Raw genomic sequence first — 27792 nt, 5'->3', positions numbered from 1 at the left:
TGGGGTAATGGTTAAAAAAGTTCCCCGACCGCTGAAATAGAGAATTTAATTATTTAATACAGAGCAAAGTTTCATGAAGGTTACCATTTGCATGAATTTCGTGTTTGATTTTTGTTGTTGATATTATTATTGATGTTGTTGATTTGCTGTATGAATTCGTTATGTATACGCTGATTGAGTATGAATTTAACAAATTCGGTGCAACGATTATGCGAAGCCAGATTATTTGATGAATGCATAGAACTTTGAAACGTAATCTCGCGCAGCTCGCAAACGCGAAACAGTGACTTTGTGCGGCTAATTATATTTAGTTAATAGAACGTCGATGCTGCAGCATGGTAATTCCATTGAAAATAGTCCATAATTCAGCGATTGGCATCTCTACCAAAACGCGCAGATTACCAAGTGATTTAGCTTTGATAGTTTTGGAGGGTGGTGAAAACGCGCGATGTGCCGCGCCGCATCGCACCGCACCGCATGTTTATTAAAGCGAAACAAGGGAACGGCTATTTTTGGTGAAAAGGGCTAGAGCGAAAGAGAAAACGTCGACCCAAAACGGCATTAGCGAAAATCAATTCATCCGGAAGATAAATACTGCGAAAATGTCATCGGTGACGAGCGAGATACTCCTTCCGGAAATGACGCAAAACCGTACGTGATTTATGGAAAATAATACCGAATGCGAGGCCCATAAATCCGAATTCGTTTTCCTAAATATTTATAACCGATTTTTGTTTCAACCCTTCAAATTTCATTAAAAAAAAATTCACAAAAACTCTTTTTTTTTTTAATTTAAATTTAATTGTGTTTTAATTATAATTCTATTATTAATTATATTTTTTTTTAGAAATTTTGCAAATTTCAATGACAGCGATTGTTTGTGCATATTTTATACATTGATTAATAATTATAACGTACGCATGCAATAATTTAAGAATGAAACATAAAATTTTAATGCCACGTTTATTACGACCGTTCATTAAGCCTCCGCATAAATAATGGGATTTTTCGATTATTTTGTTTTCAATAATTGAAAATATTCACACGACATTATCCTATTAATATATATCATGTAATTCTATATTATATCCAATAAAATATTTTTGTAATTGAATTTTACAAAATTTTATATTCTATTATGTAATTGAATATTTAAAAAGAATTATAATTTGATGCGAAAATAAATGTTATATATAAAAAATGTATTTATATGTATCCCCCGACTTTGATCCAAAGGGTTGTTCGTAAGTCGGTGGAATTTTAAAAATTTCTAAATATATTTATCTTAACACACTTTATCATGGTTTTTACTTGTATATATAATAAATTCCGTAATACTGATAGTAACAGATAATAGATAGTAACAGAAAATAGATCTTTCAAAAATATTATATTTTATTAAAGTTTGGAGATGCTCGATTATATGGATCGGAGAGGAATATTCGAAGGGTAGAAACATCTAGTTCCACAATGGCGGTATTCATACACATGTTTATTTTAGGACATCACAGATAGTAAATAACACAAAGAGAGAAAGACATGAAGAATAGAGATCTTAGAGTATGACGAGTCCGAGGCACAAGAGCCAAGACAAAAGATACAGAGAACCTTATCGGATATTGATACACGAGAGAAGAGAGTAAAAGAGAAGGATTATAGATATACTACACCTTCAATACCATGAAGAGGTAGTACCCTTATCAGTCCTTCCTAGAATATGGGCTGAAGTTAGCACCACAAAAAAAATTATCAATTTTAGTTTGGACAGTTAATTGTTTTTATCACTATATATCTTGCAACAACTTAGATCTTTTAGAACTTTGTTTATTTTTTTGTAATTTTCAATTTAATTAAACTGCATTAAAACATTGAATTTTATGATTGATTTTGGACAGCAAATAATATTTATAAATATTTTTTTGTCGTCCAATATTTATTTACAATCAATTTCAACGTACACTAAATTGGTTTGCGATTGACAATGGAAAATCCATACATTTACAACGACTGAAATAGTTCAATTTGTATATGATGTGTTGGCTTTTATAAATATTGTAGTTGAATTCCATATATACAATAGGTTTTCATATTAATTAATATACAGTAAAACCTCGCTTAAATGCTCGTTAATCAAAAATTTCCGGATTGTTACTCGTATACTGAAACAATTTTCCCTATATAAACTCATTTTCATAAATTTATTTTGCTTGTTAAGCGAGGTTCCAATGTATATATATATGCAATGGAATCTCGCTTAACGAGTTTAATCCGTTTCAAAATTTCCGGATTTTTACTTGTATAGTGAAATACTCGTATCGTGAAACATATTAAAAAATACGGCAATCCGGGACTTCTCTTCTCATCACTCGTTATGCGAAACGTCGCTCGTTAAACGAGTCATTTTACTTACAATTCATTTTAGTCGTTATGCGAAGTTCGACTGTATTCATTTAATAAATTATTTTGTAATTTTTCCACAAAGTAATCCATATTTATGTGTATATCAATATGATCATAGACGTTTTATAGTGATTTTATCATCTTTTATTTATGTTTGACATTAAATATGTTTATGTAAACCATAATATGTTATGTAATAAGTGAAAGCTTTTAGTAAATATAATATTCCATCTATTTTATGTTTACTTTCATTACTTCAATAGAGAAATATATTAAATACCCGGCGCATCAATAATGGATATTTCAGTATTCTATTCTATAATAGTTAGATAATAATTTCATAAAATTAGAAAATTCAACAAAATCAGTTAAATGAAAATGTGAATCTTTTAAATTATCCAAGCAGAGATTTCAATAAATATGCGGAGAAAAGTTGGCCGACGTAATGAAGTTCGTAGTTTGAAGTTAACCTTAATTAAATTGCGATCACCGACCGGAGGTTTAAAAATATTTTTGCATGAGCCCAACGATGAGTCCGAAAAAAGGAAATAGAAGAAGTAGAAATAAATAGAGAGAGAGAGAGAACGGAAAAAAATGAAAATAACCGAGCAAGTAGGAAACCGGAAACCGGAATTAAAAGAGCGGCCGCGCGCCGTAATCGGGATTTAGAAAAGTTGGCCCATTAAATTATCCGCCGGAGATTATCCAATTGCCGTCGTGTAAAGTATATGAAAAGTTTCCGGTCTAGTTGGCGGTAATTAAGTTTTCCCGCCGGAAATATAATCTATAGATATTGCGAGAGCTTCCGGCGCTTTCCCGCTGTTATTTAACTTTTTACTCTCCACATTTAACATCTGTTTATTTTTATTTTTTTCAATTTATTTATCCAACTAGTGTAAATAAAAATAATGTCAGACTTAAAACGAGAATTCTTGATGATACTCAAAACTAGTATGAATTTGAGCTTTTCGAAATTTATTACAAGCAAAAAATTGTTTCTTATTTTAAGGGTGTAATTGTAAATCATAAATGTTTTAAGGTAAAATTTTAGATATAATTATTAATAATTAGTTGTTAGAACGTTGAAAATTAATTATTTAGGTCAATTTGACCTTTTTTTTGTAGAGGAGAAGCTATATATATGCTGCTATAATCTCTCAGATCTCTTCATTTCGCTGACAAAATTTTCCGGCTCTAGCAGATCTCCCTCTGAGGTCAATTTGACCTGCTTGTAGTGTGAGCATATCTAAATCAGTATAGCAGTTCAAATAAATCTCAAGTAAATAAAATTATAATTCTAAAGCATTACAAGACAGGTGCAAGTATTATTAATTGCAAGATCAAAACTAATTTGAAGTAATTGAAAATAGGAAATATTAAATTAAATATTTGACTTTTGAAAATTTCATTTACTCTTTACTAGTTTAACCTAAAAATCGACGCGTTATTTTTTTCATCCTCACACTCCTTCTGGTGCATTGTCCGGCAGAGCAATAAATCGAAACAGCGTCCGTGTATTTCGACGTGATCGTCAAATAAATAAAGCCCGGAATAAATCTGGAACAAAACGCGGAATCGAATTTCAACCGCAGCGCGAACAAAACGAATATTATATAATAATTGGGGAACGGCGAGCACTTTGAGTACATCTAATTTATCGGCGAGGTTCTCAAATAAAATTTCCGGAATTGGTGAAAACCGACCAAATATAATAATAATAATAAACCAACAAAAAAAAATATAAAGAATGATTCGCAATTATCCTGAAAATTGAAAAAATAAATAAATTTTAACCGACGTCGCATAACTTTAAACAAACAGCACATCCAATTTACTGTTACGGGAAAAAAAATGTAATCGAAAATGGAAAAATATATGTGAACTTGTTTATTCTATGAATGGTTTTAATGAACTATCATTTGCAGGTCGCAAATAAACCGTTAATTTCAGTTTATTTATTCTTGATTAAGAGGTAAAAGGGAGCGGAATTACACGAACGGGGTTGGGGGATGTTCTGTTTATTTATTTTTCGTTTATTTTTATTTATTTTTTTTTCGATTGCGTCGTCTCGCTGCGCTTATCCGAGTGGCAATTCAATTTGCTGTCCCAAATTTAAGCGCATTCAATTAGTATTGAACTACATTGGAATTAGTGTATTCGCAACCGAGTAACCGGTAATCAGTGTTAGTGTATTGGCTCAAGTGGATTACTTACAGTATTGTAACTAATTCACCGACAGATAAACCACCTCACGAAATTTCTTCCGGATCCATAACTCTGAATTATTCCGCAATTAGTTGTTTCTTTTTTTTTGCTTCAGTTCCTCATGGGGCTACCTTGTCTCGCATTTAGTCCGCACATCAATATTGCATCACATCCGGGAATTGATTCCTTCAAGCTGATCCGAATCCCAAGCTAATTACGGCCACCCTCATCAATTCCTGATAATGCAAATACTGCACACGTGTCATCTGAATATTACACTGCCATTCATACCTTAGTACACAATCAATCTTTATTCAGATGTCCCAAGGGGATACAGACATGTCTATAGCAATTTTAACAAGGGTCTTGTTACTGTAACTCAAAATTCTTACTCGCTCCGCATATTTCTATTAAATATAAAATAATAACATTTATCTGAATTGAACTCGAATGAAACCAGATTATTTTGCACAATATAACATTTTGCTGACGTTTTCATTACATGTTTTTTGTTGTTGTTGTTGTAAAATGTTATTTTCATCAATTTTTATACAAGTTACATATAGTTGAGAGCACACCTGAAATGCGTACAATTGATATAATTGCCAATATATTGTATAATGCATATTTGTCGGATCGTGTGACAGGTGGCGTAATTAAAACGAGGCGATGAAGATTCAGTGACATAAAATCAATGTCCGCTAAATTATTTTGCCCACACAAAATAGAACAACGCAAAAGTAGTAACATTTTCTTTTATAACATCAATTTATTACTGAATAACCACTGAAATGCAAAATAAAATATTCTAAAAATTTTATCAAATGAAGGTGTTGTGTCCATTTTTTCCAATATAAGCTCATATATTTTTTTAATGGAAATGCAAATATAATTTGTAAATGCATATATGCAAGATTACTCGAAGTCTTTGACTTAAATGTATGTTAAGTCTTCGACACGCGATTTAAATACAATTTTCTTGGAAACTGTTCAAGCTATATTATATACAAAATAGGCAGATTTAAAGTGACATAAATATACGTGTGTTATTGACAAATGTGAAGGAGTAGATTAAACTTGTATTTATTTTGCATAAAAATTTGTAAATTGTATAAAGTCGAAGTTATTTCATATTATTATTATTTTTAATGTGATCTGTGGAAGGACAAAAATGAACAGCAGAAATCCGCTTTTCTCTTGCGGCAACAAAAATATATAAATTGAAACGAAGGCAGGCAGCATTGTGTGTCTTGCAACTGAATAGGGACCGCATAAGTTTGCGTTTTTAATGAGACAAAATGTTTTGCAGGTGAAAAATATGTGATACCTCGCTTTGTCCTTTAACAGTTTTCATGTGTTTCTTTGTGACCGGCACAAAATATATATATATATATATATATTGTTTGGTTTTCTTTTGCGACCATTTTCTTCTTCAACGCGTCACTTTAATTACGAGCTATTATCCTGATGGAGATTTCTCCTGTCAACCCGTATGAAATATGTAGGAGTTCGTCGTTGGGATCGAGATTACTGTGGGCGTTTGTCTAGAAAATTCGAAAGGTAAAGTTAATTCGGTTTGTCCGAGCCATATGTCAACTCTTTTGATGGAAAATATTGGGGAATGTGTTTGTTCGGCGCCGGCGGCCGTTATATTTGTAAGAAGGTGCAGCGAGGTGTGTTCGCCGCTCCGAAGGGCATTTTTCCCCCTTACGAAGGGACAAAAAAATAACATGGGGCGAATAGAAAGACGAAGGAGCTGGAACGAATAGAAGAAGAAAAAAACAACATCATCACATACACGCACATACATCGAGGCGAGACGACAAGAAAGAGAAAAATACATCTCTTTTTTTATTTATATATATATATATACATACTGTGTTGAAGGAGCGAAGCTGGAAAGGCAAAATTGCGGTTTTTCGGTGTACAATAATCTTATTTATATTTGTTACTAAATCTGGATTAAAAGTTTTTGAGTTGGAAAATTTCAATGCTCTAATAATTTGCTATAGAATAGTGAATATAATAAAAGATATGCAATAAATTAAAGATATTTTTGTTGAACGGTTTGGATGACGCTGTAGAAGGGAGGTGTTGTGTCCTAACAATAGCGCGATAAGTATTGAATTCCTGCAGTGTCCGTGTATTTCCGCATCGACACATGTATCTTCCGAGCCGGCGCTCCAGGTCCCTGCCACCCCGTGCGACTGTGGGAGGCGGCGGAGGTGGCGGGCGCCGACTTCCATCAATCTTGTTCTCTGTCATGGACCATTTATCTCCGTATTTTTCGCCTGTCCTTGTGCTACCTTGTAGCCGGCTGTTTCTCGTCCCGCAGCCGTGTGTATATGTATCCTTTGTTCCAACCACCGGGCTATTTGCCTTTTGTATAAACCGCCAACACAGGCCCATTACCCATTTCAAAGGGCGGTCGACGACCACCGCCGCCGTTGCCGATGGCGATGGTGTTGGCGATGCCGCCCCCCAAAAACCAGCTACTCGCAGGATAACAGCAATCGATTCCGGTGATATCGCGCGAAAACTAGCATGCAATCAATGCGTGTGCTTATGGAGGCGACGCACACCTTCTTGTCGACGCTGTTTACAACCTGATTTAATTAAATTTCCAGCTCCGACAACAATACGCGATATAAAGCAGCGATTTAATTACAACAATGGATTACATACGTACACAACGCGCACACATACCGGCATACGCGCATACATTTTATATTGTGAATTGCATTAAAACTGATTTATGGTAATGGACTGTAAATAAAGTACTCATGGCTATAAATAATGCAACAAACCCAAATATGATAATGCACACATTTTGCATTTCACCGGCAGAGAAACGGGAGAACAACGGCCGAAAAGCCCACGTGAAAAAAATAATAAAAATAAACATAAAATGTGTACGAACACCCCGAAAAAAAAATTGGGGGAATCCTGCATTTCGCGCCCTCGCCGAATTTAGCCCCTCGTAAGCATTTCACTTTGTTTGGAAATCGCCGCACATACACGCAGGACGCGCGCGGTCCTGATGAACGGACAAATTTATTTATATTTCCCGCGGGTCCCATAAGTTTCCAGTCGCCCCTCTCTGGATGAGCGGGGGCTTGATCCCTAAATTATTGTCATTTATTTTGCAATAATTTATATTTGCACCACTAAATCTCTTTTAACCCTCAACATCCAAATACACCACTATTCTATTTTCGCGGACACAGTTTCTCTCATATATAACAGATACTTTACACACAAAAAAATATTAGTGAATTCATTGCCGACCCCTTTTCAAACAATTTGTTAAAATACTGAATTAAATTTGAAACTAAAAAGTAAAATTTACGTCATTGAGATGTCTCTATAAAAAAGTTCAGTGATTTACTGACATATAGTCAGAAGTAGTCAATGTCCCTTGAAGAAGTTAATGCTCCCTAAAAAGATCTCTAAGATCCATTTAATAAAAGTTTATGACTGCTTTCAAGATGTAACCTACAAAGTATACTCTTGCATCAACCATCTTGCAATCCGAGCTGTAGTTCAATATGTAATTAATGAAGTTTGGAAACAAAAAGGGTTATGTTAATCTGTCGAAAATCTGATGTTGCAAAGAAGTCATGGAACTTAAAACGCGGGTGGCGAATAAAGGGAGTTAAGGGAAAGAGTACAAGTTTTCATGGAAATTAGGGGCGTTTCTTGAAGAAGCATTAGCGCTGTGAAGACATCGCGTATGCATATGGCATGGTTAGTAATGACCGGATGTAAATGGGGTTGGAAACGCAAAGAAAAAGGAATGCACTCCACTGGCGACTTATCGCACTGAGAGGCCATACAAGCTAGTCTATCGATTTAATGCGATTACAAATGATAAAGTGCATAATGCACTTGGTATAAATACCGGAGTCCGTTTTACATATTTTATGTGGCAATTAGTTCCAAATACAATGCACACGGGTTCTCATCAAATGCAACACGTATTCGATGGGAACCCATCCATTCCTGCATGCAATTAAATATTGAGTGGGTTATACACCTCTTTCACGTTGACACCTGTCATGAGCACACGGCCTTTTTGTTTTCCTACAAAATAATATCATCCAGGACACAGAAGATTTTTTTAACATCAATACAAAAAAATATCGATATTTGTATGTATATTCACATAAATAGCAAAGGTATTGGGTTATGCAGGTGAGATGAAATATGCAAGCGGGTAAAAGTTCGGGTATCCGCCGCCTCTGCCTCCGCTCTGAGTGCAAACTGCAAGGGCCGAATTGAATTAGGGGCGCGGCGGCGCGAATATGAAAAGCAATTAACCTAAGTGATTAACTTAAAAATAAATAACTCGCATTGATGGAATTACTCGGGCTCGATCTCACCCCCTAATAAATTAATATTAAATTTCCCGTAAATGTGGTTAACACACCCGCACCGAAAGCTGAAATTAAGCAACTTCTATTCACTTTCCACCCCCTTCATTTCGCACCTTTGATCTGGCCACTCCAAAACTTTCCATATGAACCGCATAGAACTCATTACCTTTTTGTAATTTCACCTGCTCAACTTTTCTATGGAAAATTACTAAACGTTCACTTAATTGTACAATTTTCCTTTCATTTCAATTAAAATACTTTTCTCAATCAAATTTTGTAATTGTTACAATAATTTAAAAAAATATCTTTATATTTATTTTTTATCAATTTTATCCAAGTTGTGTATATCAATTTGAAAGATGGGAGTATATGATTAAATATTAAGATGAATGTTAGATTATAGCAAAAGGTTTTACTAGTATTTATTATTGTGTTATTGAAAATAAGGGTGTTTATTGATTGTGTTTTTGTTTTGTTTGTTGCAGGTAATGTTCGGTATATGGATGGAAAACCGCAATAGGGCGGCGAAGAAAGAGAGATGCCATGATGAACGAATGCGGTATTAAGACGGTGGATTTGATACAGAGTTCAGCCCGTCCGTATAACAGTAATTGGAACGTGCGGGCGGGGGAGAAAATTGCGCGCTATCCGGGAGTTAGATATGATAGTTATAGTTTGGGAGCGGCGAGGTACGAAATGAGGTACAACAACGGGCCGCCGTCGGCAGCGAGTATGGTCGCATCTTATGGAGTGTACCATGACTCTGGAAGACGACATCATGTCGAGGACGACGATGACGGGTTTCTACCAAGACCTAGTCCAGCGTACCATGGGGTCATGGTGAACGCTACAGGTATAGCGAGCGTGATAAGACCACCGCCGCAACCTCTTCAACCTCAACACGTAGAGGTTGGCGCTTCAGCTGAAATAGCACCAGGTGCTGCTGCGACTGGTGGAACTGCCGCTCCCGTAGCTGCTGAAGGCGGCACAGAAGGAGACGGTGATGGCGACGGGGGCTGCTGTTGCTGCTCCTGCTGCTGCTGCTGTGCTCCCTCGACAACATCCACGACGGCTCCCGAGAACGAGGAGTCCTGCTTGGTGTCCTGGTGCAGACCGACAATCCTGCTCCTCTTGCTCGTACTACTTATTGTGATTTTCGTACTCGTGTCTGGTATCCTGCTGTACTACAACTGTACGTGTTACAACCGTATTGCATGCATTCTCTAGCCTGTCTGTAAATAGGTGTCTGTATCCAAATGTATATATACATATACGTGTGCAAGCTTAAATACCCACAGAGAAACGCAAAAAAAAAACACTACAAACAACACCCTCGACGGACGTCGCCGCAAGTCCACGTACTTTAATTAGAACTTTGAAATTTGTTATGCCCGGACCTTTTTTGTCCGACTTTCAACCGCACCGCGTAGGTGATTATATCCGCTATTTATGAGCGCTCTACCATTATATATCCTCATTTATATTTCAAAATAATAATAATATGACGAAACAAAATTAAAAAAAAAGTACATACACAAACACACATAGAATACTTGCAGCGGGAAATTAAAGAAAGGGGATAAAAAAGAATTAATAATAACAACAAACAAACAAGAATAAATGCAACACAAGCGAAGCGGTTCGGGACACGACGACTTAATGCCTGGAATAGCATATTCATTTGCATACCGTATTAATTCGCCTCTGAATTATACTTGGGAATAAATATAATTATTACTCGGGGGTGGTGGTTCGGTTCGGTTCCTGGAATGCATGCGGCTCTGATCCTATTAGAGTCGCGAAAACAAATCGCCGTAAAACGTAATTTGTGTTGGATCACTTGCGCAAATGCTTAACTCTTAACTGCGTTTTCTACTTGCAGCAGCCTCCAGAATACGGTAATACCTCGACTTACACATATTACGTTCCGCACATATTACACCATCTCTAGAGATTATTTTTGCTAAAACTATGAAATGCATACACACTAACTACAACTTAAGTATATAAGTAGAGGCAAATTCAAGTACATTATTTATTGCATGTATATGTATAAATTTATATAAAATTATTTATATTTATTAATCGAAAATGCAGAGATAAAACAAATTGAAACGATTTGATTTCTGCTAAATTGAATTATTAAATAATGCATGTGTTTTCAGGAATTTGTGAAGTAGTAAATAGCATGTGTAAATATGTAGTGCTGAATTATATATGTCCCGTTTAAAGTTGACAATTCACGACAGAACAGAAGCTGTGATTTACTTGAATTGAATCCATAAATACGTTTTAAGTGAAGTGAATTGTTTGAAACTTTAGCAAATAACTATGCAATATGAATAATTCGGATTCGAAAACACGCGAGTGCATTATTCCCAAAAACAGAACCCGGATGCATGCAAAATATATTATATTTATGTATATATATATATATATATATATATTTATATATAGGAATATGCTGATTAGATATTACTAAACATTGCATGCGAGATGTATAGATTTGTTAGTCGATGTATATGTATGTAAAAGCATTCGGGGTTAGGTGGAGGCGGATCCTGGGATGGTATAGTATGGGATGCCTCGTGTATGGTTGTATCCGTGTGCTTGTGTTCGTTGCGGAAGCGGCGACTAATGCTATGCTATGTGCCTTGGGTGCGGCGGAGCCTAATTGAGCCTAACCTGAAGCCACTTCGTTGGCCATAGATCTAATTGGAGTCGCGAAGCGGCGGCGTCTCCGGTGTGCATGAAAAATGAGACGCCCTTTAACCGTCTAAATGTCATCCTCCTCAAGGACGCACGACAGGACATCAAAATGACATGATCGTGACACCGATTTCATTCACACACAAAAAAAAACTTATATTTGCAGGATTCAATGCTTCATGTACAAGTTTATACATCGCAAATTTATAATAATTTATATATAATCTCAAGATGTGTATCTTTCAGTTAGTTATTTTAAGAGCTGTCAGGTTTGTAGAGTTTTTATTTAAAAGTAATTTCATAAAATTAAAACTGAAAGGTAACTCGAGTTTAGGTGAGTGATGAGAGACAGAAAAATAACAACGTTTACACGTATATAATAATATATATGTATAAACGCTTTGTTATAGCATTATTGGAGTGACTTATCGTCGGGAAGCAGCTTCATATCACGACGTTCTGGCTTACAAGGCTTTAGATCTAATCCATACTTTCGCTAGCGTTATATTCAACTTTTCAAAGTTTTCTCATTTCGTTTATGCGTCTGCTGTCACTCAATTTCCATACCCCCTTCGTTCATATAACTTAAACCGTTGTCGATCGCCTTCGACAACTCCACTCCCACCTCTCCTTCTTCCTGACACAACCATATAAACTTTTGACCGCTTCTTCCCTCCTCAACTTCGCCATCAACTTTTTACTATTCCTATTGTCGCCAATATTACTTGTCCGTCCTTCCTCGCTCAAAAAAAATACATAGTTTTTGTAATTGTATATTATTCCCAATGTGAATCATTGCTGGAAGGGTGGATAATCCTTCTAGTTAAGCCATATGCCATTTGATGGTGTATCCCTTTAAGTCGTTCCGATAATGTCGTTCGGCCCATATGGTTGCAGCCTGTAATCCAATCAGTAATCCACCATAAACGTTTTAGTGGCGCAATGGCTTCAATTCATGGAGCGCTCTGAAACTGGAGGGTGGGCATAATTCTGACGGGATATAAAGAAGTCCAGTGGGGTTCATTAGTTGCACTTCTTGGAGGGCGGCGGCTCGGACGTCCCGGGAATTGATAATGCTTGAATCGATTCATTAAAATGATATTAAAATTCTTCTGGGACGTCAGGCAACATTAATCTTCCCTTAATCCATCTCCCCCTCGTCTCTTCTAGAAATTAAATATTTGGTCAGAGGGTTTCGCAAACATCCTGCAAACATTCTGAATATAATATATATATATATATATGCGTTCATTAAGATAATTATTAAGTTTGTGTTTGGAAATATTGTAGAACTTTTCAATATTGATTTACATGGATCGTAAAAGGAATGTTGTTGTTTTTATTGCCGTTGCCACCGGCGTCGGGACGCGCGGATGTTTTATTTCCAACTGCCGCTTAAATATTACTCCGGTTTTAATGTTCCGTTGCAGCGAACTCGATAAAAACAATAACTCTTTTGATATAGGTCGTATTCAATCTGCAACGGGCTTAGATCTCTACTACAAACTTGTTACCAATCTTGCAACACTTCTTAAGAAACAGGATTTAGCTATTTTTAGTTCAAAGAAACATGGAAAAAAAACAGTAACAAAAATTATTGTTAATCCATACGAGAATCCTGAAAAACTCTCTAAGTTAAATTGGGTATTGAATACATAACTGAAATTTAATATAAATATGACTATTGACTCTAATAATTGTATTTCCATCCTGCAAAATAAATAATATTGTACATACTAAAATGTAAATGAAATTATTTGATGAGAATAATGTAAATAGAATTTTGGATAACAAAAATGTTTTAATCTTTTTAATTTATTTTGTGATGGAAAAAGTAAGTTTGTAATAAGAATGGAACCCTAAGAAAAGAAGGGTCTAAGAAAAATATTTGACTTTGTATATGGGCTTTATTTTTGTTCAAGAAAAAAAAGAAGTCAACGAGTAAAACGGAAACTGTTTTATGCGTTGCCGATGGATTGGAGTCTGCCTGAAAGAATACAAGAGCGAAGGTGTCCCGATGAAATTTGGTGTTTAATAGCTCGTATCAGCGAATTTTTCACTCGCTTTTCCTGTATAAAGGGAGAAACTGGGGGAAGGATTCAAGAAGAGAGAGGAAGCAAAAAGAACGAAAGCAAACAACGAGGAGTATATAATAAAATCCTGTGTGCGAGGGAGTTTGTGTTTCGGAGAGGGTACGTTGTGTGCATGTGTTTGTACATCGTGTGTATGTGTTTGTACGGATTGAGTTGGTTATCCGGCTGAAGCGCTTTTCAATTATGGCCACCGATTTTATAGTCGAAACAATTTGCGCGACGCGGGACACCCTTTTCATCAGAAAAGTGATCGGCATCAGGCGCACAGCTAAAAGTCACGATCGCATAATGTGTGTTCGCAGTTTCCGTCGTGGGACGGGTCCGTCCCGTTCCATTTAGTCCCGTCCCGGTCTGTCCCGTTACGTCCCATCCCGTGTAGTCCTCCCAGCATGTGTTGTGCGATGCTATTATAGAGACATCACGATCGCAGTGATAAGAGAGTGATCGATGGGCGCCGATCACTGATTACTGAGCTAACTCACTATTTACACACTTTCATACATATATAGACACTATCGCACGCACACCCACGGCTAACCCATATAATGCTGGTTGACGCTAGGAAATAATACCTAATTATTATTTACAACCAGGCAGGGCTAAATCGATCGGAGGGTAAAGCCATCGCATGTCTGCCTTTTACGTTCGTCCCCCCATTCAGCGACGCCTGGATTCGCAACATATTAAATCATGTGAACAAAGCGCGATCCCACCTCGCGAGGAAGCCGAAAGGGTGTTACGGGTGGATAGGGATGGGATGAGATTTGAGGGGTGGAGTTGTCTTCTCTCTTTCTCTCTGTTGCAGCGAGGATCAAAACCGCCGCTGATAATAACGAGTCAGGATAATGACATCATGGAACTAACTAAATGAACTTAGTTTAAAGGTAGCTGGTGGTACCTAAGGGGAAGGCAGAGGTTTTAAAGGACTACAAAACCGAGCTGGAGCGTGCCTAGGAATCGTATCACTCCGACGTCGAATGGTAATAACAAGTTAGCTCGTTAAGTCTGCTGCGGGGCGCTACAAGCAGATACCTCAGCGCGCATAACTACTTAATGAAATTGGAATCGTACATTCCTGATCCATGCTAATGGCCCACCAACCAACTAAACTCGCATTCCTTACTCCTTTGCCCCACGACGTAAGAAACACCCGCAAAAACGTTTTTTTAAGCAGTGTCTTCACGTTTTGGTGTATTACTCATGCCAATGGTTTCTTTGAATACTCAAATTAAAGTAAATTGTTCGGGTTTCAATATCTGCATATTTGTATATAATAATTAACTCTCAAAGTTGATAAAAATAAATAAATTTGATTTCAATATATTCTTTAGGTGTTGAAGAAAACATAATCAACGTTGAAACAATAAAATCAGTGCTCTAAATAAGGTTGTAGAAAAGGAAAGAAGGGAATAAAGGTCGTAATAGAAACGGATCAATGCCCAATCGGTTGGTTAAGTTTGTACGAGCCTTAACTACTTAATGAAATTGAAGTCTTACGTTGTTGGCTTGATCGATGCTAATGGGAGGCGGCGGCTCGCGCACACAAACTAATTTCCAACCACCTGAAATCATTCAATATTTTTTTACAACCCTTCCCGTCCCACACAAACATAAAGCTTTTATGAGAACATTAAAGGGTCATTTGACGGGAATTCATCTTTTTCACCGGCAACAAAAAAATAAAATAAAAACGAAGACACCGGAACACACATAAAGCTTCCCTCGTCATCTGCCATCGATGAAACACATCGATAATTTTATATTTTACAAAAAAATGTACCATTATTAAAAGTATTAATTTTTATATGAAAACATTTTTATATAAAGATCTGTACACAATAATTAATATTTGTAAAAGAAATTTTTTTCAATTAGATTTCAGAAAAGAATACATAATTTAACCATGATATATTGTAAGTATAAGTAATGTAAATGTAGTGACATATATTAAGTTGGTACTATTATTGCTATCATTACATTTTATTACTACCAATTACATGATAATGGATCTATCACGTTAAGTTGTTAGATTTGACAAATGCCGTGAAGTGTGTACGCATCTTTATTTCCATTTTATCTATTTTTTGCTTAATCCACTAAATCTTCTTCCATCTTATATAAACCAAATTGGAGAAAAAGATAAAATCTGCGTGTAAAGTAAAATATGCTAATGAATTTCCGCTTAATCCTTTTCCGTTTTTCACTAAACGCAAAGCCTAAGACAATAAGGAGGGACTTGAAACGGATTCATTTGCTATTGATTCCAGTTGTTGCTTGCCTGATCTGTAATCCTCTCCTCTGCCAAAGACGACCGCAAACGATTTTGAGCGGTTTATATAGTTAACCGTCGACTATTCCGCAAAGCAAAGCAAAACCAGCCGCTGTTATTTCGCATATAGAGCCGAAATCCGAAAATCGGATTACGCACAATCAATGTGAACGAATAAAAGAAAGAAAGAAAGATAGAAAAAGAAAATATTTTTCCAACAATCTTTTCGCACTTAAAAACAAATATAATCGAAATAACATGTTTCGATACTTCAATAGTCCTCTGTTTCAGTTATGTTTGTAAACATTCTCATATTATTATTATTATTATTATGTCGATGGACGAGCGGACCCCAAAAACCACTCGAATAAAATATAAACAGAAGAGAAAATTGGTGTGCGCGGATCTATGCGGTTTTGAACCGCATTTTGTTTGCACGGTGGAAACAAATACTGGAATGTAAACATGACGAAATGCAAAAATAGAGAAAAATAATAATAATATAGGGACGGGGCAAAATGTGAAACATTATGTGAAATGGGCGGAAAGTTATTTTGTTTTAATACGCAACGAAGGCGAATAAAATAAAAGTATGAAAAAAAAAAACTGTGCTTTTACCTACAATGGATTAAATCTGAATAATTGCATTCGTTTCTAGCATTACAAACATTTGTTTTTTTTTTTTATTAATTTTTATTTATACATGTATATAGTTTTATTCCATTTTCCGTCTACTCCGATTACGCTGTATTGCATAACAATACCAAAAATAAATATTGACCTTTTTTTGTGGGTCTGTTGTTATACAATAACAAACATTTTTCACGGAACGCGCGTATCGTTTTTCGGTTTTTCCGCTCGGACACCTCCATTAAAATGATGATTGCTTTTTTTTATATTAATTTTATATTTTCGGTAAAATATTGAAAAATATATAAGTTTTTCGGACTAAACTTTATAAAGTATTGGTTTTAGATGAAAATATTAATTTGAAATGTTTTAGTAAATTATATAAATTAATATTTTTAAGTAAAGCGTAATATTTCATAAAAATTTTCAAGAAAAAGTATCATTGAAATCTGTTTTATGTTGTATTGTTTTAGTATAATTTGCAAGAATAGTGACATTTTCGAAATGAAACCGGAAATAAACTCATACTAATATAGGATAAAATACAACGTGCAAATGTAACTCAATTTGAGGAAACAGAAACACACTTAATCTCTAGGGGAATTTGCTCGATGCACACCCCGCTATACTCGGTATGAATCATTGAAAATGGAAAGTGGGTGGGCGAAGCGCAGCTCTTGTACGAGATTTAGTACGTTATATTGCGAACGGAAAGCCACAAAGAAGAAGAAGAAGACCTTTGTTTCCTATTTTCTGCCTAATAACTGAATATTCCTAGTTGTAAGTAAACAGCCCTTCAAAGAATAGATTCACAAAGAAGCGGGCGCCCGTTTGTATGGAATAACGATATTCTTTTTAGCAAGGTGTGCGCCTTCATTCTTAAGGTCCTTTCAACGTTTCCTCTCGTTTCTTTTTTTTTTAGATATATATATCGCTCCTATCCAAGCATATTGTTGCGCTTTGATTCTGAAAGGTTCTCTCAACTATTGTTGCCGTACCGAACAATTGGCAAACGATAATCCGCACGTCGCGGTTGCTCACATACCCTTGATGTTCTAAGCTCGAACAAGATCAATTCTCATGTTAAACAATATTTCAACGAAATCCTTTTATGAAAGTATGTAATGTATAGGGTGTAGTAACATTGTAATCTCACGGCGAGGCCAAGTAGATTTTCCAAGAGCCATCCTAGATGCACACGTTCAATAAAAGGTCGATATATAAATGTTAAAGTCTGAATGTATATAGATATATTTGCCTTCAAACGCTGGTGGCTGTATGTATACCACTTAAGGGGTGGGTGAAGTAAGAAAAGAACCGGAAGCTCAGGGCGGAAAAGCCCTTTTCTTCGCGGTCCCCTTTCTCGCATCTCGTGTGTGCGTTCCATTTTTTTTTTCGTGTGTGCCCTTTTTTTTGCTCCCTCGGTCTTTCTCCTCTTTTGAGGGCGAGTAAAAAAATACCGCCGGCCCGATAGGAGAGAAACGTGTTAAGCCGCACGGTCGTCGAGGACGTGAGCAAATTATTTGAATGAGACCTGATGTTATTCTAGGGCTACCAATTTGAATTAATAGCGCGAAAACTGAAGGTTTGGGGTTGACAGAATTGTTCGTCTGGTGAAACATAACTTATACACACCGCATCCACAGATGTATATAGTTCTATATATACGTATGCATGTAACGAAGTACGAAGGGTTGCACGAGTATAAAGTCGTTTTCGTATCTTTAAGGCGCTTGTAAAAATCTTTGTATGGCATGCAATGCTAGAGTGGAGCACACAGTGGCTGGATGCTGGGAAAACGATGGGGGGAAACACACACAAGAGCGCGAGGGAGAGAACAAGTGCAATAAGGGCTTAGTATTCAGTGTTGTTTTCGACGTGCATAAAGTATCAAGTTGTGTTCCCTGTGTTTCTACATTGTTCAATATTAATGATGTGTTCTCTCATACTCTCTTTTTTCTGTTCTTCTCTTTTCCAGATGTATCCTACCGACCGCCGCAGACTTACGTCGAAGGTAAGCCACTAACTTATGTTTACTACGAAACCAACTACTTCACTTCTCATAAATCAATTCAAGAACAAACTTCATACTTAACAGTAATATCAACTAGTTGAAAGAACTACAGCTTAAAAGTTTTATATCACTTTGAAATTTTTTAAAGTCATCATTACCAACAGTTATACTATATGACTTAACATCAATGATAATGTAAAACTAAAGTAGAACTATTTTACCAAAATGAATTAAAAACTACAAAACCAAGTACTTCATATAATTTAATTATATTTGATTTTTTTTTTTCAATAATCATTAACTACAGAAATTGATGCATCAGTATGTTGAACTAAAGAGTAACGCATACAGCGTTAATTGCAATTAATTTCAATTACAATGAAATACACGTGGAAATTACGGTCATTTTAATCGGATTTGCTATAAATTCATATTATCGCTGCGAACGCTCAATAATTATCATAATACCAGTGATGTAAGCTGAATTACTTATTGCAAACAAATAACGATTCACTCTAGTAATTTCAATTTGTATATGTTTATATGTATAGTATATAAATAATAAATTTATATAGTATATAAGGTGATAGATCTAAGGATTTCTAAAGTTATGTGCTTGAATATATCAAGTGATAAAATAAAGTTGGTGTGGGGGTGGCGACGTATTCCCTTTCGTTCTTACTTATTTATTGATGTATTTGTCGGAAGGGCGGGCGGTTGTAAAAATGGCTGCAAGGAAATTGTTATATCAGTTGGCAGCGTAACATTAATGAAACGTTTCCGGCGGCCGATAAGGAACAAATCGTGGGTGCAACAATTTTCTTTCCTTGTTTTTATCCTTTCTTCATTTATTTTTTTTTCACCCCTATTTCCCCACCCTCAACGACGAAACTCACTGCGCTTAGATTCAACATCGCCCCGTATTTCGCGTTATCTATGTAATGTGTGTTTGCCTGCAGATAAGCGCCCCGTGCCGTGGCTGTTTATATAATTGCTCGGTATTGGCCTTGATGGCTGACTGATTTGTGGAGGGGTAGGCAAGAGCAAACCAAAGCAAAGCAACCCCCCCGATAAAACTGAAACCGCGGGTCGAACGGGGGGTGGTTTAGCTTAATTATGCATTTTCTCAGGGAACACGAAGGACTTTGACTTAGCGCCGCTCCAAATTTCAATCAATCAACCCCCTCGTTTTCAAAAACCCTCCACCCACCCGGTTCTCCGCCATCGCGCTTTCCATAATATCAATCATCCACTTTACACTTAAATAGCGTTTCCGCATCTTTACTTTCCTGTTTTCTTGCTATCCTTCTTTTTTTTTTTTCATCCTTATTTCTTTCTTTCTTGTTCTGGGCCCTACCTCAGTTTTATTCACTTCATGCCGCGCGCGCTAACCCCGTTGCTAATCTTGATTGAACTACTTTCGCAGTGTGTATGTGTGAGTGAGCGGGGGTGGGTTTTCTCCTGTTTTTTTTTGCCTACCCTCGACGCCCTTCGATCGCTGGGAAAAGATGCGCGCCCGTAAGTTTACACCGACGACAATGGAAACATACGTTCTGCTGAGACAAGCTTCCCCACTTTAACAGATTAATGTATAAAGTTCTCGGTTTGCTGAAGTCAAGTTGAGCCATTAGCCGGCACGTATTCTTTCCCTCGCAACGTCAAATCCCCCGTCGTCGAAAAACAGCGACTGCAAATTATTATTTTCAACATCCGAGAAAATGATTCATCTCTCAACAATAAATACGAAAAAAAAATCACTGTTTCTAAAATCACATGAGTAACATACATTCAATTTATAGATTTTTTTTTATTTGAAATTGAAACGTAATTGGTTTTACTTTCTAAAATTTACTATGAAAGCAATGAATGTCAACAGGAATCAAATTTACTTAATGCTACCAACAAAATAGATTGTAATTAAAATAACGACGACATGGCAATAGATAAAAAAAGAAATCAAAAGAATCGAGTCTTTTGAAAGATTGAAGAAGAATAATTAATTAATTTCTTGGAATCTCCGTGAAACTTCTCCGTCCGTGCTTTCAGATTGATTCAGTTCAATAGGTTTATTTATTTTTCCCCACTTTGATCTTCCCCGAAAACACGCTCAATCGCATTATCAAGTCGCAGAAATGTAATTCCGAGTGGAGAGGAAATAATAACTTTCAGCGATGAATAGATGCCGGGTTTCTGCGCTGTAATTGATTTCAGGCATTGTAGAACTTGCGTGTTTTTTTTTTCTTGTTCTTATCCAGTTGAAAATTTTCAAAGTTTTGCGGCTTCTTCATTAGAGCAGACGAATCGATGGAAGCCTAATGTTTCTGCGAAAGGGATTGGGAAAAAAAATTATATAAGAAAACAAACTGCTGCGGCGTTCCTCTTATTTTCGCTTAAATAATATCATCCGAGTGGAGCGCTTTCGGTAAATGTAGCATGAAGCTTTTATATTTCATTACATTTTTAAGTACCGCGCATATTTTCTGCGGCGCAGCGGAGTTGTATAGCTGATGATCTGTCGTATTCGGGAGCGGCGCGTCGTTACAGCCCCCCAGAGCCCAATGGGGGCGGCCCTGCAGTTTCCTGCTACCCCTTTTACAGCTCCTTTTCTATCCCTCTCTGGAAAAAAAGCCACACATCCTTGTTACCCTCACTCTCTGATTACTAATATATCTTATCATTATCCTTCCGCTAATCTAATCTAGCCAACCTTCCACGCAGCGACTTTCCTCTTCTTCTTCTTCTTCCTTCTCGTTTTTTTTTTCATCCACATTTCGCTTGCCTCTGCTTTTTTTCATCGCCTCCCCCTTCTTTCCTTTCATTGCCTCGGCCGTTGTTTCTTCGTGCCCTCTCTTTAAATTCAATTTAATTAAATTTTTTCTTTCATAATTTCAAAGCGGAACGCTTTAATTATCAAGATTTTGTTTAATTAAATGTTGCATTTCGTTGATATTCCTTCAACTCGAAATTATCTTCCTTTCAGTTGCGAAAAGCGACCCGACCCTACTTTCATTACTTTTGACTTCCACGACTCTTCATTAAACGAATCACCAAGAAGTTACAGAAATGTACAGGCAATTTTAACATTCATATTAATATACACAAGTTGTCATTACAATTTATTTAATTTTAATTAACATTTACGAAAAATCTGATTGTTTTTATTAATGTAAGAAAAAGTTTTTTACAAAGTTGTAAATAAAATTAAAAAAAATTATTTAAGTGAAATTAATGATGTCTACAAAGTTTTCAAATAATTTAAGTATATAAACTGAAAGAAAATGAATAAATGGATTGATTAATCTTGTGAAACAATTGATCTTAATGTTGTAATCCCATCGATCTAAGCGTTTTTATTCTGTAAGCGTCGGAAGACAGTTTGCCTTTGATATATCCTTTTCTCCCATGCGGCATGCGAAAATAACAAATAGTCCTTACGTTGCGGGTGGATGGGGGAGTTAGGAGTATTTTGGTATTCCTTTGCCATCGGAAGGACCCAGTGCACGCATTCATTTTCGCATTTGATGTATTTTTAAAGGGCGGAGGTTTCCAAAATTGCATATGCCGACGCTGATTTGCAGATTCGACCGGGCACGTAACTCATATCAGCATCATACCGCTCCATAAAATAAAATGATTACAAGGACGATCTTTGCAGGATCGTCAAGGAACTGTCGCATTGATGCCGCGCGCGCATTCATTAATTAGTCCTTGTTGAGCTGGACGTTGTCGCGAATTCAGGGTCCATTTAACCCGCTTAATGGATCCTGCGTTTGCAGGTTTTCCCGACCATTACAGACAGGGTTATAAAACTGCGACTCTATGTTTTATTGTCGCCGGACACGCGTCCGAACATCCACAGCTATCCTTTTTTTTTCAACCCTCCACCCCCAAAAACATCCCGACAGGATCCACTAAATTTCGTGAACGGCATTATTGCGCATGACGTTTATTAAACCACAAAACGCACACACACACACAAACAAGGCACGCGCCCTTTGCGTTTTAGGGGAGGATTATAAATTGAAACGGCAAACTGCTTCGAGTTAATTTATTTATCAACAAACGACGTCGTCCTGAATCAAAACAAACTTGATGTCGCGGGTGTTTCGAGCTGAACTATTCATTCATTCGTGCCAGCGATTTCAATTTCGACGCAATTTTCAATTATTACGTAATCGCGTTTTGATTTTGCCGCCGGCGACGGTCGCTTCGAGCGCTTAAAATTAAAACCGAAAGTTACACGGAATTGCGTTCCGATGTGTGTGTGCAGGAAACGTCTAAATTGAATTACAAAAGTGGTTTCGATTCATTTCTGAATGTGCATATAGACAGCGCGCAATCGATGAAAGGGGACGATTTTCAATTTAGCTTTAATTAGTCGTTCTGATGATAATGTTGGCATTCACTTTGTAATTGCAAAGGAAACCTGCCATTACGTAAATGATTCCATTGGTTGTCAAACGAGAAGTCGTTTGGTAAATGCGACCATCGACTAGATCCCAAGTAAATATTTTAAACAAAATATCGATTTTTTTTTGATCAAAACTAAAGAATTGATTAATTTGTTTTAACCTTTTGACATACAATGTCAAACACAAACGTCTAAAGTTTATTTTACAATTTTCAATTAATTATGTGCTACAAATAATAACTAGTAAAGTTTTAGATCTCTAAAGTTGTAAAGATATAAATAATAATTGTGAAAAGGAAAGGAAAGTGTAGAACTTATATACAAAAATTGTTTGTAAACGATTAAAATCTTTATACAAAAGTGATAAAACAAATTCGCAGAAAGTATGAAAGAAGTACAGAATAATAACTTTTTGGAATGATAGTAAAAGTGGTCTTTAGTATTTCTTTAATTATTTACTAATGTAACAATTATTATTGAAGAAACTGTAAAAAATGAACGTACTTTATTTTTTTGTTAAACAACTAATATTTTATAATGAAAATATCCAAATTTATAACTTTACAATATTTTTGTAATGAAATTATATTAGTTGCTGGAAAAATATGATGTTTATTTGAATTTTTTGCTGGGTTTGTGTGTGTATATTTAATAATGGATGGGAATGCGTTGAAACGTCGTTTGTGTTTGGGATAATAATCGAATGTGGGAATGTGGGCAATAATTCATAAAGCTGTGTTGAAAAAGCATTGGAATAATATCGAGGATCGGTGTTAATTACGAATATATAATGGAGAGCCGTCGGCGATTTGTTTGGGTGTCATTTGGGTACATGATGGAGGTGAAGAGTTAAATTGATTGTCGTTGTTTGACACCGTGGCCACGCGGGGGTGTAAAAGAGAAAGTGGTCATTGTGGGGGTGAGTCCGGTGGCCACATGTCAACGGCAGTAGCGCGTGATGGCGATGGTACTCCGGGGTGCCATTCATTACCGCAACACGCGGTGTGACCACGGCGTCGCGACGCTTCCTACCAACGTTGGTTATGACACCCAAGGAAGCCACTCGACTGCCGCAGCAGACTGGAGATGAACAAAACAACAACAAAAAAAAAGAAGAAGAAGAAACAAATGGGGGGTTGAAGAAGCAAGGGGAAGAACAAGAGGGCAAAACAAAACAAGAAGTTAAAAAAAAAAAACACGAAACACCCCAGAATTACAAAAACGAATTGATGGCCTCTTAATGTCTACTTAATGAATACCCTGGAACAGATAAAACAGTAAGAAAGTTTTCTCTGGCAACTTGGAAATCGTCCCCAAAATAAATTAAAACTTGATTTAAAAAAAATAATATATAAAGGCTCGCACAACGTCCCTATCCGATGAGGAAGAGAGAAGGAGAAGAAAAAACATAGAATTACGTAATATTAAAAATTCTTATTTTTCGAATTGGATTTGTACAAATTGATTCGCGTGAGTCGGCCATAAAACATCGGGGGGGCACGAATTTCATAAGACGGTAAAATTTAGGAATTTCACAAATGGCCCAAGCAGTTAGTCTCGCAATTACCCGCAAAATCCACCGAACCGAAAATATTATTGGAATTTCCGAATCGATTTATGGGCTGGTTACCATATTCTATCTTCTTCTTTTTTTATTATTATTATTATTTGCCATTTCATTCATAAGTAAGTCTGAAATATTGCCATTAGATTACCATAAAGCATATTCGCTTTCCAGCAGGAATCGAAAAGATTTGCTCCGAAATTTACGGCGGATTCTTTCCCAATTACCCGGCGCATCCGCCAGGGTTTTTTTTTAGATCTTTTTTATTTTATTTTTTTTGTTCAACGTACGGTGGTGGATCGAAAGGGGTCGTGCGACGGGGCGCAATCTCGGATCTATTTTATTCCCGTTAGTTAAACGGTTTGTAAATATTCGGACCAATGCTCCTCCGTATTTGCAATTTGAACAGGTTGCGGTCGGCTCGGATATGGGAGCAATGCAATACCGAAACACATCCATATACCTGCGCCCCGAGGCTTTCATCTACGCCAAAATGCGTGATCCAAGTCACAACTGATTACAACGAAACTCTGTAAATACTGAAATTACTACACCTTTCTGTATAAACAAATAATGATATTTATTTTCACAAAATTTCTCATATTAGTTCAAAATTTATTAATACAGATTTAAAACCAAGTAAAAATGTTTTGTTTTTAACTAACTATTAAAATTATTAATTACATTTCAATTTCATATGAATAATAAAGAAATAATTTCAAATATTGAAAAATTTCTTAAAGTACAAAATTTATACAAAAAAGTATTTTTTTAAGTAATTATTACATTTCTATTTCATATGAAAAATAAATTTTGTTGATGTTTATTTTACAATAATAAATAAAATAAATTAATAAGTTTCTTATGTTTTCTTTGTGTTTTTAATTTACTAAAATTTTTGAGAATAAAAAGTGTGAAAGTTAAAAAAAAGCAGATTTAAAGCAAAAATACTAAGAAATGTGCATATGCATAATTGTAAAGAAAAAGTTTTCATTACTTTTCTGCTTGTATTAAAATAAGTATAGAAAAAGAAACTAGGAAATAAATGAATACAACAAAACGAATGCGGGTATTGATGATTATATGGTTTTAAAAGCACCATCTCTGAGAGATTTAAAAGCATTATGATGTTTATTACAAAGTTGCGGTGGGGTTGGAGAAATCTTTGGAAACAAAGTAACAAAAAAAAAATGAGAGCAAACAATAAATGAAAGAAAAGTAGATGGAAATAAAAACTGGGTGGCTGGGAACCGGCCGGCCGTTCTCTTGGTGGCTAATTTCAAACACACCACCCCTCACACAACATAATTATTTTTAACTTATTCTACTTACGTCTTTCTTTAAATTGAGAATCCTTTTAAACAGAAGAAAAAAAATAATCTTTATACTGGAGTGCATACAGAAATACCCTTGTTTCTCCAACCCCTTTTTGGTTAATGCTGATGATGTATGTCGGCTGAGGTCGGTTAGGTTTACCAAGGTAATAACATAAAACACTAATTAAAATTTCCATTCGTTAATGGGCGGTGTAGTTTTGATGTACGGCCTTGTAACAGGGAAGCGCCTTTATTTTATCTTCGAATCCATTCCCCTCCAAAAAGTTTATACCTCACCTCTAACCTGGTCCCACATATAAAGCCCCTCACGGGGCCAAACCGAAGCCCTACTTCCGCTCCACGGATTACGGATCGCCGCCTCATTTCTTCTTCGTTTTCTGCCCTACCTCGAACTTCTTATATATAGATATATTTTGCTACTATATTTGTTACTTTTACAACCGTCGCGTCAATTGAATTATGCTTCATGGACTCACATTTTTTTTTACGTAATCTGATTACGTTTTCATCAGCATACGTTACATCATCTCAATTGTTTATTTTATAGTGTAGTGTTTTACCTATAATCAATAAAATTTAAAAAATTAGAGTTATCACGGAAAAACTTCATAGTTTAGGAAACCCTGCGTTATACAATTCCGTTCCAATCATCCCTTAATAATTAAAAAAAACATAAATATTACCATTAATATGAAGTCGAAGAGTTTCAGCGGTGAGCAGATTTTCAATTCATTATTATTGGAAGTCCGCCGAAGTTATGTAACTTTGCGCTGTGTGCCAGTAAATATCAATAACTGCGGTTTTGGAATCCCCAAGCGTATCAGTTCTAGCCGCTGATCGACCTGCCAGATTCTTATATAAAATATGTTTTACATCCAGCCCGCAAATAGATCGTTTCCATTCTTGATACATAGATTCTTCCGCAATCAATTTGATACCATCATGATATATTTATTTAAGCCGTTCTTTCCCACAGTAAATCATATAATTTTTTTTTAAATATAAAGAAAAAAAATATATATAGAGAAGTAATTGCAAATGGTGTTGTCATGCTTATCCTGTCTTCGGTAAAAATTCATAAATAGAGAAGTTTGCACGACGAAGAGAAGAGGCAATTTGTTCTCGAGTATTCTATTTCTTGCGGCTACTCCCATGCGTTATTTATCCCCATTTATTTATTTCTGTTGCTCTCTTTGCATTTATTTACATATGAGATTTATTTATATTAAGGGAAGAAAATAAAAATAAATATTACAAAGTTCACATAATGGAATATGAAGACGTCCCACATCTCAAGCGCGTTTCCATTTTTCCCCTTTTACGTTTCTTTAAAGCTCGCGTTTCTATATTATTATCCATATATCTTTTCACATGATGTTCCATACAATATTATATTAAATTCCAATTCCTAGAACAGCGAAAAAATGGCGAGTACATATATTTGTATATCCAAATCCAAACATATATGTAACATATTTGTACCCCCATTTCATCTCCGAGCGTTTCTAAATATAAAAAAAAGGATTATGTTTGTTACAGAATAAACAGAAATCTACTTGGATTATGTGATGCTACGAATTTGACGAAATACAGTTTGTATATGTAAGGGCACATTATTAAAGTTTGAAACGCATGTGGAAAGCTCCGCTTTTCCGAGCGGCGTTTAAAAAAATGTTAATGATTTTTTTTTTGTCAGCGCACATAAAGCAAGTTCAAACGCAAGCTTTATTAAAAGGTTAACGACAATCCGATCCTCGTTTTGTGTGCGCATCTCGTTTTTTTTT

At 35.9% G+C, this 27792-nt stretch overlaps 1 protein-coding gene across 1 annotated transcript in view; it reads left to right on the top strand.

Annotated features, from left to right (window-relative positions):
* The window catches only part of LOC108561017 (cat eye syndrome critical region protein 6 homolog), a gene marked incomplete at its 3' end in the record, with an annotated part of 40533 nt that extends 21837 nt beyond the window's left edge, over positions 1-18696 (top strand). Inside the window, exons 2-3 of the mRNA XM_017918782.1 lie at positions 9467-10173; positions 18661-18696. Of these exons, the coding sequence (XP_017774271.1) occupies positions 9525-10173; positions 18661-18696 (685 nt within the window). The remainder of the gene's footprint in view (positions 1-9466; positions 10174-18660) is intronic.
* Positions 18697-27792: the final 9096 nt, after the last annotated feature.

This window comes from Nicrophorus vespilloides, unplaced genomic scaffold (genome assembly GCF_001412225.1).
Source record: "Nicrophorus vespilloides isolate i.1.1-1 unplaced genomic scaffold, Nicve_v1.0, whole genome shotgun sequence".
NCBI classification, from domain to species: Eukaryota; Metazoa; Arthropoda; class Insecta; order Coleoptera; family Silphidae; genus Nicrophorus; species Nicrophorus vespilloides.
Note: the sequence above shows the minus strand (reverse complement) of the source record. Positions and strands in the feature narration are given on the sequence as shown.